The 12,862-nt window shown below is 36.2% G+C and overlaps 2 protein-coding genes and 1 long non-coding RNA gene across 3 annotated transcripts; 1 reads left to right on the top strand and 2 right to left on the bottom strand.

Annotated features, from left to right (window-relative positions):
* The first annotated feature begins 31 nt into the window (after window positions 1–31).
* On the top strand, window positions 32–2,437 carry LOC149907137 (uncharacterized). The gene is made up of 6 exons (XM_090103516.1): window positions 32–331; window positions 645–824; window positions 900–1,031; window positions 1,201–1,383; window positions 1,613–1,755; window positions 1,926–2,437. Exons 1-6 carry the CDS (start codon window positions 155–157, stop codon window positions 2,194–2,196), a joined length of 1,086 nt encoding a protein of 361 aa, XP_089959642.1. The 5' UTR covers window positions 32–154; the 3' UTR covers window positions 2,197–2,437.
* Window positions 2,438–3,879: 1,442 nt separating this feature from the next.
* LOC149907136 (uncharacterized) lies at window positions 3,880–4,462 on the bottom strand. The gene is made up of 3 exons (XR_016456909.1): window positions 4,377–4,462; window positions 4,106–4,174; window positions 3,880–3,982 (listed from the first exon to the last, which is right to left on the bottom strand). It is a non-coding gene; the product is annotated as an uncharacterized LOC149907136 (long non-coding RNA).
* A 159-nt stretch (window positions 4,463–4,621) lies between these two features.
* Window positions 4,622–11,725, bottom strand: LOC149907135 (uncharacterized). Its single transcript, XM_090103857.1, has 13 exons — window positions 11,558–11,725; window positions 11,252–11,362; window positions 10,833–10,969; window positions 10,218–10,482; window positions 10,095–10,124; window positions 9,962–10,021; window positions 9,579–9,602; window positions 9,466–9,501; window positions 9,297–9,356; window positions 9,188–9,226; window positions 9,068–9,106; window positions 5,000–5,197; window positions 4,622–4,678 (listed from the first exon to the last, which is right to left on the bottom strand). The coding sequence occupies exons 1-13, from the start codon at window positions 11,723–11,725 to the stop codon at window positions 4,622–4,624; spliced, it is 1,224 nt and encodes a 407-aa protein (XP_089959983.1).
* Between the last annotated feature and the right edge of the window lie 1,137 nt (window positions 11,726–12,862).

Raw genomic sequence — 12,862 nt, 5'->3', positions numbered from 1 at the left:
CGCTCTATTCTCTATGATAAGAACTAAGAAGCATAAAAAACATTATGACTGATTCAATCAAATCTTGAAACAATTTTGTCACCTATTGTCACATATGACTGTTATAATTTTGTAAACATTTTGTTTGTATTAATTTTATAAATAAAATTTTATAATGTCACAGCCGAAAGCTGCGAAACCGCTTGTATTGAATGAGTTGTTAATAAAAAATGTAAACACGTGGGGAAATGTTCAATACAATATCCCATTGCGACTGTCTAGCAATGAAACAAGGACTGCGGCGAGCATTGCTCATAGGCATATTCCAGCAATACCGCATAGTTTGGATTGTGTATGTAGTCTTGGAATTCTTCATAAACTAAGTGGTATGCCCCGGCTTCTCGGTATCGTGTATAGCAGTCAGGAACCACTTTAATTTTTTTTTTGAATTTTTGGATTGGTTCCGTAGTTCCTAAGATTATCGTGTTCAAAGAAACAAAATTTTTAGCTTTCTCAATATAGTAAAAGTGGGTATGCTTCGAATGCTATTTTTATTTCTAAATCTTTAAGCAGAAAATATACTGGATATTATTTATTTTCATAATACAATCTACTGTAAATTTTTATTTATATCTGATCATATAATACCTCAAGTGTTTTCATAGAAAATAGATGATCCATTACCAGAAAGAGTTACGGGGCGCGATATGGTGGTCGAAAAGGAGTCGTATAAAACAACTACAGGGGAATACTGCGTCAAACCAAACCCTAATAAGGCCATGGAGAGAGCCGATTGTGCTATCAACTGTCGAAGAGTTATTTTCATGACCGGTGTTGAGAAAAGGGTAAATTTTTTTAAAAATTAATATTATACCAAGTATTTCGTCGTTAGTTCTACCTTTATTGTTTTAAAATTTTAGATACAAAGCAAGAGCATTGTACAACCAATAATGATATCGGAAATGAAAGACAACTTTAGGGGATTGACGAAACCACCAACAGCGCCACCTGAGGTTTCTGTCAAAGCACCGGATCCGGAATATATTTTCGACGTAAGTTATATTATAACAGCTTTGCTGAAATCATCATTAGATCTTTTAATATACTTACTTAGGAATTAATCGTAATTAAGTTAAATATCAAAAGTCACTCAAAGAAAGGCTTCAAGTCTTGGGATTCATGTTGGAGACCTTATATTGTAATATTTTTTTTCATAAATAGGTAGTTGCATCTGGAAGAAATGAAGCTCCAGTAATACCAGACAATGCTGGTGGCTTCCGAAGACTTTTGGATCCTTATGTCTCAACTTACAGAGCATATCATAAGCCCTTCTCTGTGGAGGACCAGTATGGAATCGGCGCTAAGGACCAGATCACATTTTATTCCGAGTTTAATGTTCCTAAGGTAAGTGAATTGGACCCATTGTAAAATTTAATCTTTATTGAAGGTTTATTTTTAGTTTTGTCTTGCTCTTGTTAAGGTAATAGTCCACTTATTTTCTCGATGTCGTTTTATGAATTTATTGTCGTATATTATTAGTTATTGTATGTTTTAGAAATAATTACCGATAAGATCGAATAATTATTCAGATATTATAAGTAATTTCTTATTTTTATGGTGTTTACATTTTTAGGTGCGCGGTTTTGGTCCAAGGCACAAAGAAATTTGGATGCCGCTTACAGCAAAAGTGCACAGAAGTGTGTACGACAGAATACACGTCAAGAAGGAGTACAAAGAAGTCGCTGCGTGTCACAATCCAGTTAACAACATAAAAGGGTTGGACATTATAGCTGTTATTCTTTGCTTAGTTACAAATATGTCCAGGAGTTTTCAAAATACAAATACAAATAATATTTAATTCTATTGTCTTGATTTAGCCATAATATTAATATTTTTTTTCAGAAGAATTGTAACTGTCCAAACTCAAGTCTAGTTATGTATTTCAGGGTGTTCGAATCGGAAATGAAGAAAAAGTACAAAATTCCGTTCGCGTCATCATCTCTAGCGTCATGGGATCACGGGGAGTCGTTCGACCTTGCCCCCTTCCCGCCCAACCCGTACCAGACCAACCTCCCCCCATTTATGTATTGTAGTGACTATTGTCACATAGCGCAAGGCACCCCACCCTATACGGTTGTAGACCAGTTGAAACATCAAAGGAAACCGCATAAGCCTTGCGCCAATAGATTTATAGTGTCCAGGGATTTTGTGCCCTAGATTGGTGTTTTAATAAAATTATCATGGTTTGAATGATGGTTTTCTTTTGAATTTTGATATTTTGATAGTTTCGCTTAGAAGATTTCAAGGTTAGGTAAATGAAACACGATAAGTATTTATTATGTTTTATTTCATGTTGTCATTCCAACTGGTTCTACCTGTAAAAATATGTAGGCACTTTACAAGATGTTGTATATTTTTGAGGCACACATTTTATACTATTAATAATTGTTGAAAATAATATATAGACTAGAGTAGATAATTTTTGAAACAAAAAAAAATCGCAGTCGGATGAAACCCATTACAAAAGGAGGGGAATATGATAAAAATGTAAGGAAAAATAAATTACGGTCAATCCGAGTTCGGGAAGCGGGAGGGGGGAGCTTTAAAGAGAAAAAAATGGTTTCTCTCGATTTCCGACAAAACTACAAGTCCTATAGAAAAAAGTTCAATGGCAAAGTTGTAGGTACTTAAAAGTTCTACAACTTTTGTATTCACAATTTTTTCACATAACCTAAAAATTTAGGTGAAAAATTCAAAAAACCAAGTTATTGGTCTTTTATTTCTATCTACTTCAAAATTTATTTTTTTTTCTACGAAATTTGGTGGAAACTTACTATATTATGTCCCAAATACACTGTAATTTATTTGATTGAAAATATTTATTTTTTCGCCTTATTTTGAATTAATACCAAAAATACAACCTAATTTTCAATCGAAAAGTCACCCGTCAAAATATCAGCTTTTTTCAAAAACTTGGGGTGCCTTTTATTCATTGAAATCTCTACTTTCATATGGTGTAAAAAAAATAAACACCACCATAGTAAATGTTCTCAGGAAATGCATACAAATAGTCTGAAAATTAGCTTTTACTAAATCAGGCACACTTCTCGAACTACCTGAAATGTTTTTATCGACATCATTTTGCTTTTGAATATGCTGTAAAATATTAAACTTAGAACAGATAATTATTTTTCTTTTGAAATATTACCGAAAAGCCGATACAAGAGAAGATATAGAGTTCAAGAAGTGTGCCTGATTTAGTAAAAGCTAATTTTCAGACTGTTTGTATGCATTTCCTGAGAACATTTACTATGGTGGTGTTTATTTTTTTTACACCATATGAAAGTAGAGATTTCAATGAATAAAAGGCACCCCAAGTTTTTGAAAAAAGCTGATATTTTGACGGGTGACTTTTCGATTGAAAATTAGGTTGTTTTTTTGGTATTAATTCAAAATAAGGCGAAAAAATAAATATTTTCATTCAAATAAATTACAGTGTATTTGGGACATAATAAAGTAAGTTTCCACCAAATTTCGTAGAAAATAAATAAATTTTGAAGTAGATAGAAATAAAAGACCAAAAACTTGGTTTTTTGAATTTTTCACCTAAATTTTTAGGTTATGTGAAAAAATTGTGAATACAAAAGTTGTAGAACTTTTAATTACCTACAACTTTGCCATTGAACTTTTTTCTATAGGACTTGTAGTTTTGTCGGAAATCGAGAGAAACCATTTTTTTCTCTTTAAAGCTCCCCCCTCCCGCTTCCCGAACTCGGATTGACCGTAATTTATTTTTCCTTACATTTTTATCATATTCCCCTCCTTTTCTAATGGGTTTCATCCGACTGCGATTTTTTTTATCTTTTCATTATTTTCAAAGGCTTCTACCCCAGTCTAATATACCTTCCCATTATTTTGATGATACTTATTTCCAGATCTACCGTTAGAAAATTTACGCACATGTTTACTGTTTTTCAATAGCTTGATCTGAAGAAATCGCAGGCTGAAAACAGAAATCAAAATTAAGAATATAACTGCAAATTTATTATTCAAGATACATTCTTCACAAATACCTACATAGTACGATGTATGTGTATCAAAAAATAATGAGCGCGTAATTACCTACCGTAGGTTTTCTAACAAAACAACTTGAGCATGTATTGCAATGGCATTCGCATGTGGCTTTAGATTTTTTCTGGAAAAGAAAAAAATATGAATACTTTCGTAACAGAAACAGCTGTTTTATATCTCCAATTTATTTCATCTCCAAAAAGCGGCCACCCTTCGCATTAGATTTCAGTCGCGTCTAAGCGATATCAGGAAGAACTTGTAAAAAATAATGGTATGGTACGGCTTTATATTCGAAAAAAACTGCAGATGCTACAATTTTGACTTACGTGAATTGAGACTATGTTAAAAAGTTTTCTGTTGTGCTTTTTGGCGCTATGATTATGTTCCTGAAAAACTGAATTATCTTGGTCCGATAAATTAGTATTAGTGCTGTTCTGTAAAGTAAATAATTGATCATAATAAAACTAAGTAATAATAATGATATGATTCAAACACGATTATTTTCAGCTTACTTCTGAACAGTTGCAGTTCTTATGTTCTAAAGCGTGAGATTCAGGTAATACCATTATTTTTAAGCCTTTTTAGGCGCAAAACGAGTTTCAATTGCTTGTTTCATTGAAGGATTGTTCTGAAAATTTAATTTCATAAGTATACAGACACGTAAATTAATCACTAAAATAAGAAGTAAGTACGATAAAACCTCATTTTATGTTTACTACCAATATAATATATTATATTTATGTAGGTATATTAAAAGTTTACTACTTACTCCAGGGCAAGTTAGGTTCGGGCATTTGGCTTTTTCGTTGTCATTGCATTTCCCATACTAGATGAAAATAAAGTGTTAAAAATTATAAACATTCGGTTAACTTTACTTACATCTAAGTACTTAAATATATTATGAAATGTTTTAAACATTTTATAATAATTAAATTATTTTTTTATAAACCTTTGGACAAATTTCGTCCGGTGGTTTGGGGCCCTGTCGTTTCCTCGGCGCCCTGCACGGTGGGTTGTGGAAACATCTCGTAGGATCGTTGCACGGGGCCCCGGCTCGTGCGGGCCAGAAGCAGGGCATCAAGTACGGGAAGCAGGACGATGGGGGCACGCAGTGGGGCATGTGGTGGCAGGAACGGGCAGCTAGGGGCTAATGCGCAATGGCTTATGTTTATGTGATTGTTGATGGGGTATTTTGTTTTGATTCTTTTTTTGTGGCGTCGGAGTAAATGTGAAAGAATTAGCTTCTTAGAAAAACGTAGTTCCTATATGTTTTACTATATTAATCTTGTCTCTCTCTCTTGTCGGTCCCTCATGTCTGAGGATCGTGGTCAGCATCAGGGTTGCATCTGGAGCGGATGATTTGCCTCCACCGGTCTCTGTCCATGGCGTCTCTTACGACCGTGTAAAAAGTAGTGGCAGATGAGCTTTTGACTTGGTCTGTCCATCGTGTTGGTGAACGACCACGCGATCTTTTTCCCTCCGTGTTCCCAACCACTATCAGTCTCTCCAGATTTTCATCGCCTCTGCGTATCGTGTGGCCGAAATATGACAAGATGCGTTGTTGGCATATGGTGGATAACCTGGTTTTTATATGGAGCTGGGTCAGGATTGATGCATTAGTGCGTCTCGCAGTCCAAGGTATTCTCAGCATTCGCCTCCAGCACCACATTTCGAATGCATCAATCCTTTGTCTTTCTCGAGCCAGAATTGTCCATGTCTCAACTCCATATAGGAAGATAGGGAAAACAAGGGCTCGTACCAGTCTTATCTTGGTTCTGATACCAATTCCTCTTTTCTTCCAAATGTTGTTCAGACGTGTCATAGCATCTTTTGCCATCCCAATACGCCTTTTTATTTCGGGGACACAGCTGCCGTCATTGCAGATTTGGGCTCCCAGGTAAATGTAGCGATCGACGGTGTCAACGCCAGGAATGTTGAGAGTAACATTTGATAGCTTTCCGGCTCGATCGACTATCATCACCTTGGTTTTCGCTCGATTTACTGTAAGCCCTATATTTTGACTTTCTATCTCTAGCCTATGGAACAGTTCTCTCATATCTTCTGCGGATGTTGCGAGAAGAATGGTGTCGTCGGCATATCTGAGATTCGATAGTCTCTTACCACCTATGGGAAAACCTTTCTTCCAGTTTTCGATTGTTTTTCTTATAACGTACTCTCCGTATATGTTAAAAAGTGCTGGGGACAAAATACAACCTTGTCTCACACCTTTCTTTGTTTGGAACATACTGGAACATTCCGTACCAATCCGGATGAAAGAGCGGTTTTCAGTGTACAGATTCTGAATAAGGGCAACGAGGTGTTCTGGAGTTCCCATTTCAAGTAGCACACTCCAAAGTTTGTCCCACTTGACGCAATCGAAGGCTTTTGTGTAGTCAATAAAGCAGAGGACCACGGGGCTGTTGAATTCTCTACTTTTCTCGATAATTTGGCGAACGTTAAGTATCTGCTCCCGTGTTCCTCTACCTTTCACAAATCCAGCCTGTTCTTCAGGTATTTGGCGACTTAAAAAGTAGTTTAGGCGTCGGTTAATTACATGGAGGAGGATCTTACTCGCATGAGATATCAATGCAATGGTCCTGTAATTACCACAATCTTTTGAAGAACCTTTTTTATGTAAAGGTATGAACACCGATTCTGTCCAGTCTTTTGGCCACCTTCCTGTCTTCCAGATGGTGTTACAAATTTCGGTTATCGCATGCGTACCTCGTTGACCTAAATTTTGAAGTATTTCGGCTGTTATGGCGTCCTTGCCTGGTGACTTCTTACACTTAAGAGCTTTGATGGCATGCTCAATTTCGGATGGTAAAATATCAGGTTCTTCTTCCGACCATGTAATATTGACGTTATTGGACTCTCCCGTGTATAACTCTGCGCAGTAGTTTCTCCAGCGTTCTAACACTTCGTCCATATTAGTGAGTAGGCTCCCGTCTTTGTCTTCAATGGCACAGACTTTTGGCTTACGCGATCCAGTTAGGTCTTTTATTTTCTGGAAAAGATATCTGGATTCGTTATTCATCGCGTGTTGTTCAATTTCCAGACAGATTTCATTAAGGTGGTTCTCGTAGTCTTTCCGGCAGTGACGTTGAACTTGACGGTTCAGTTCTGCGTATCGCTGCAGATCTTCTGTTGAGCGTATACCGTTCTCCTTAAGATCACGTCTCTCCTGAATAACTAAAGCTGTCTCTGGTGTTATGAATTGTTTCATAATGGGTTTCGCAAGTCTGTTATCCCTAGCTGTTTCTTCTATCATTCTTTTGAGATACTGCCATTGGGTGTCGCTGTCTGCGGTGTCTTTAGGTAGGTCCCCCATTTTCTGCTCAAAACAATCTTTAAAGCCATTGATATCTAGACGTTGCATATTCGGAGCTACTTTATGCCTTTGTATCCTTTTTAGTCGCACTTTGATTGTTGCTACAAGAAGTTGGTGATCAGAGCCGCAGTCAGCACCGGGGGCAGTTATTGCGTTTGTCACTGAGCTTCTCCATCGCGTCCCTATTAATATGTAGTCTATTTGATTTCTACATCTATCTCCAGGAGATATCCAGGTGTATAATCTACGGACATGATGTTTGAAGCAGGTGTTAGTGATAGTGAGATTCTCTTCACAGCAGAACTGTATCAGACGCTCGCCTCTGTCATTGCGTTCCCCGATGCCGTGTTTGCCCATTACGCGACTAAGGTGATCATTGTCTGTTGTGTCGCCAACTTTGGCATTGAAGTCCCCTACTATAATGCTGATTTCTCGTTTTGGATGTTTTTTTAATGTCGCAGTCAGCGTATCGTAGAAGTCTTCTACCTCCTCTTCAGTCGATTGTGCTGTAGGGGCATATATTTGGATGATGTTGAGTTTGCATGGTCTCGCGTTAATTTTGAGTGTTATTATCCGATCGCTGACTGGCTCATAACCTAAGACACACTTGTTTAGAGATTGGGGCACGATGAAAGCCACTCCTCTGCTGCTACCGTGTTCGGGTCCCGAAAAATACACGGCGTTTCCTAGATCAGTTGTAAAATGACCCTGTCCGTTCCAGTGTGTTTCGCTGATTCCTAGCAGCTGAACGTTTTTCCTTTCCATTTCATTTTCCACGATTTGGAGTTTTCCTGGTTGATTTAGGCCGCGTACATTCCACGTTCCAATGCGGTGAGGTACTCGGAGTGACTTTCGTGTATTCATTTCGTCAGTAGCTGAATTTCCATGCGGCGCCTGACGAGTAACAAACGCATGGCCGGTAGCATATTTCACACCACCTCTCCCGGGAAGATGGCGCCGGGGGTCAGCCGGGTCGCCAGACATGTTATTTCCTGTTCTTGGACCTTTCATGCTGACTCTCTTGGGAAGATAGAAGCAGTGGTTTCCCGTTGCCTTCTGCCCCAGACATTTTAGAAGTTATTTAGACTTCAAGGTCGCTGCGGCCTCTTCAGTCAGTTGCCTGACTGGTAGTATGGTTATACCGCCATTGCTCGGTCGCCAGAGCCTCGTCTGTTGTCTAGCAGGGAGCACCGCGACGTCCGGTGGGCGCCGCCGTCAGCCTTTCATGTTGAACTGCCGACGCGTGCAGGTGAGGTTGACTATTGGGCCGGGTTCAGCTGTTATTTCCGTTCTCCCCTTACTCCCCAATTAATCTTGTAAATTTATTCTTTGTATTAATCTTGTAAATTTAGAAAAATCCTATTTGGTGTATTTAGTTTAGTCGGTTCAAGTAAATAGATCAATTTAGATATGATAAGAATTCATAATAGTAGATAATTATATAACAACTAGTGGTCCGCCCCGGCTTCGCCCGTGGTACATATTTCGCAACAAAAGGTAGCCTATGTCCTTTCTCGGGTATCAAAATATCTTCATACAAAATTTCATGCAAATTGGTTCAGTAGTTTAGGCGTGATTGAGTAACAGACAGACAGACAGAGTTACTTTCGCATTTATAATATTATTAGTATATTAGTATGGATGAAATTATACAGATATAAGAAGAATTATAATATAGATACTAACTTTTTGTAAAACGCAACTCGAACGAGGTGTTAACTCAATCTGTAGTACAAAAATAGAAACATTTATTTAAACTAATATGTATAAGATAAAGTAAAATAAAGCAAGATCAATTATATTTACCGGTGAAGGTTCGTATTTTGGTTTTCGTTTTAGTGATATCTGAAAATCAAAAATATTAATAGTCTGTCAATAAGGAGACATTAACTATATAAAATAAAGTTGGTTCTACCTTCAAACCAAAACAATTACTGCAGTCAACCATGCACTTAGAAGGCGAGCATGGGGCAGACTGAAATAGATAATTATAAATTAGAAAGATATTTTGTACAGGTATACCTAGGTGATATGTACTTATGAAATTTTATCCTGGATATACAAAATATCTAGTATCTACGTACCTTACAGCTGCATTTTCCTTTAGGACAGGATGAACACTAAAAGATAGTTATTTTTTAGTATCTATGGAAATCGTAACGAAACATTGAATTAATTGATGGAAATTTATACTCACAACTGGGGGGCATGGCGGATTATCCTGAAATGTTTAATACATTTTAATGATATTGCTGTGTGGATTACAGATACCAAACACTGGTACCAAACTATTTACTTCCGCGGCATCGCCCGCGGAGTCAAAGAGAAACCCGCATAGTTCCCGTTCCCGTGGGATTTCCGGAATAAAACTATGTCTATGCCCCGGGGTAAAAAGTAGCCTATGTCCTTTCTCGGGTAACAAAATATCTTTATACCAAATTTCATGCAAATTGGTTCAGTAGTTAAGGCGTGATTGAGTAACAGACAGACAAACAGAGTTACTTTCGCATTTATAATATTAGTATGGATTTACTATTTTATAATTAACTACATATTATGGATATTGTTTTAGATACATACGCAAGGAGGTCCTATACATATCGGACAACATGGGTCAGTGCATCCGTTGCAGCCTCCACACTATAAACAGATTGAAGGTAAGTAATTTTTTTATCTAGTTAATACTTAGGTATATACCTTAATAAATAAATACCTTTAAAGATGCTGGTAAGTCGCTATTACTCTGAAAATAAAGAAATATTTACTTAGTATTAATTTGTAGGTAGTTATTTTAATACTAGGTGTTATGTACCTATTACCACATTAATATTTTTACCTTATGTCTGCAACAGCCTTTACCACAGCATATTTGTACAATGGCAGTCTGTGGAAACACTGGCTTTTCGTCTTTGCGACTTCTCTTCGATGTTTTCTTTCCCACGATGGCAATGTTCGACATTCCAAACATATTATGCTCTCTGTCCAAGCGTAGTATAGTGGATAGACATTTATCTCCGAAGCTGAGACGACGGTCAATGACGTCATCAGATTCTCGACTGCAGGTTGAAGTTGTTGAGTTTGAAGGTGATAATGATGGTGAACTGAAAATGTCAACAAAGAGATAGGTTGTTCTTAGTAACGCCAAATAGCTAAAAAGGTATTAATTGTAAATTTAATTCATTGTCGACAGAATATGATCAAAACGAGGTGCTTAACATTTCCCGTATTTTTCGGTTAACAAATCAATTGTTTTGGTATATTTTAGTTATTGATACTGATCAGTATAAAAATTAAGGATTGTTTTGTCTAATTATAAAATACCTTCTAGCTTCATTTTTTTCTCCTATCTCGCACTCTAGCACCTGTTAGTGCGTTTATGTTTCTGGAAATATATTCATTCATTGGATGATAGTCGCGATGAAAACTTAAGATACTTATTTATAATACTAACCTAGATTCTGCATAACCCTCTTGATCTTCCGTAAGCCACTTCATCTTGGTCAGTTTTAAAATATTAGCGTGGTTCCTTGTGTCTTCAACGTCTTCCTCTTCGATTCCTTGTAGATCACTTGTTCCGTTTGATATTTTCTAAAACAAACGTTAAATTTTAAATGAATCATTTGACATAGTTAAATATTTGTGGATATCGTGTAGAAAAGCTCAAGAAAAGTTCATATCATATAAAAATAAGTTTTTTGTGAATACAAAATTGTCATATTCTCATTTTGCATTTAATTCAAATTTGTAATATTATTATAATATTATTAGTTATAATTGTAATAATATTACATCCGAGATATAATTTTTAAATCTTCAAGACGATTTCTACGAACAAAAAATTAATACGTAAAAGTAGATATTAAATCTCACCTCATATGCCGCGGTAGCTCCGAAAAAGGAGTCTTGGTCGTGTCTATGAGATTCCACGAGCTCATGTAGGGCTTTGGACCTTTCTACTTGTATTGGACGATCCTCGTTCATCTATAAAGTACAAATTTAATATGTTATTTTTTATCACTTTATTGAGGTAATCATGTTCGGAGAATTCCAAAAAATTTACATGAGATATCCGTATGGACTTCTCAAGAATAGGTCCAAATCAAAATATGCGTTGTACAGATATATTATGGCAATATTTTTTGCTTATTATGCTTACAATAAGGTTGTTCAAAATACCGTTAGATCATTATCACCCTGCAGAGAGCTGTGGCCGTGGACAGCATCGTCGATCGGTTTCACGTCATTGACCATGCATACATAAGTGTAGAATACGTTCTGATCCGAAGCACTATTCCTTAACTTCATTGTTCCGATTCTATTGCGGTACTGGTTATTTGAGTTCATGTTATGTATTATTATTGCGTGTTCATCGTAAAAAGATGTAATGAAACGGGGAATTTGAAACCCATCATTGGAATAACATAGATATTATAGGTACTTATACGATATAATTTTTCTTACGCCATGGTTCAACAACTTCAATCAAAAAGACATCAATTTGAATCAACCGTCATTCAATTAGTTTTTTTGGGAGTCGCTTGATAGAAAATTCGTAGAAAATCCTATTTGGTTTGGTTTTTTCGTTAGGTTTAGTTTTTATATGATTTTTTGTGGGTTCGGCATGTGTTCCATCACACGCATAATATGTGCATTTTTGATATGTGATTAATTTAGGTATTTACCTAAAATCATAGAAGGACAATTTTTATTCACAAAAGCGAGCCAACATTTTCTTAAAAATGCATGATTTTGTGTAATAGACCTTCGCTACTTTTAATCTACACGTGATTCTAGTGGTTATAATTTAATTTGGTTCATTGTATGGGAGCATAATTATCTGATTAGGAAGTGCTGTCAGTCACCGTCATGGTTTGGTTTTAGTGGCTTGGGAATGTGGAAGTTGGCTATTAGTGGTACTTATGAAATTTATGTTTATCCATAATATCCATAGATAATATGAAACGCTATAAATTACCTAAATTTAATACTTTTTATACACCTGTTGACCTGCACTTTTATTGATATCTGTAAAATTACTTGCGTGTAGGTAGTACATTAGCAACGGTAGGTTTGTAAGGTACCTAGACTGTTTAAATTGAACAGAAAATTGGAGTTTGGAATACTATTTACATCTTAATCAGTAATAATAAAAACTTATCTAATTGTCAAGTTTATATTACGGGTTGCGATCACCCCATTAAAACATCTGAACGCTATAAATATCTTAAAAATAAATAAGTATGTACGAAGATTCTTCACATTAACTACTGTACCACTTAATTAAATGACGTCCAGTGGCCAGGTGTGAATGACATCGCGTCAAATAAAAAGAGAATTCAACAAAGGAATAACAAAAAACTGATTTTGCAAAAGATTAACGGCTACGCTCTACGCGTCTCATGTTCGAGCAATTATTTTTATAGCCTTTAACTATTATTGATGCTTCGTATGTATTTAATAAGCTGGTATCGTATACCTGGC

This window comes from Colias eurytheme, chromosome 7 (genome assembly GCF_061535395.1).
Source record: "Colias eurytheme isolate Ceu_HAF_F1 chromosome 7, ilColEury1 Martin Lab GWU primary, whole genome shotgun sequence".
NCBI classification, from domain to species: domain Eukaryota; kingdom Metazoa; phylum Arthropoda; class Insecta; order Lepidoptera; family Pieridae; genus Colias; species Colias eurytheme.
The sequence above is the reverse complement of the archived record's forward strand: the minus strand, read 5'-3'. Positions and strand labels throughout refer to the sequence as shown.

What these genes read in the sequence shown, in the direction of transcription:
- LOC149907137 (XM_090103516.1), top strand. Translation starts at nt 155, where the DNA reads ATGTCACAGCCGAAAGCTGCGAAACCGCTTGTATTGAATGAGTTGTTA. An exon ending in TACCGCATAGTTTGGATTGT is followed by an intron (nt 332 to 644) that starts GTATGTAGTCTT and finishes GTGTTTTCATAG; the next exon opens with AAAATAGATGATCCATTACC. An exon ending in CCGAGTTTAATGTTCCTAAG is followed by an intron (nt 1,384 to 1,612) that starts GTAAGTGAATTG and finishes TTACATTTTTAG; the next exon opens with GTGCGCGGTTTTGGTCCAAG.
- LOC149907135 (XM_090103857.1), bottom strand. Translation starts at nt 11,725, where the DNA reads ATGAACTCAAATAACCAGTACCGCAATAGAATCGGAACAATGAAGTTA. An exon ending in AGGGTGATAATGATCTAACG is followed by an intron (nt 11,363 to 11,557) that starts GTATTTTGAACA and finishes TGTACTTTATAG; the next exon opens with ATGAACGAGGATCGTCCAAT. An exon ending in ACTTACCAGCATCTTTAAAG is followed by an intron (nt 10,022 to 10,094) that starts GTATTTATTTAT and finishes ATCTGTTTATAG; the next exon opens with TGTGGAGGCTGCAACGGATG.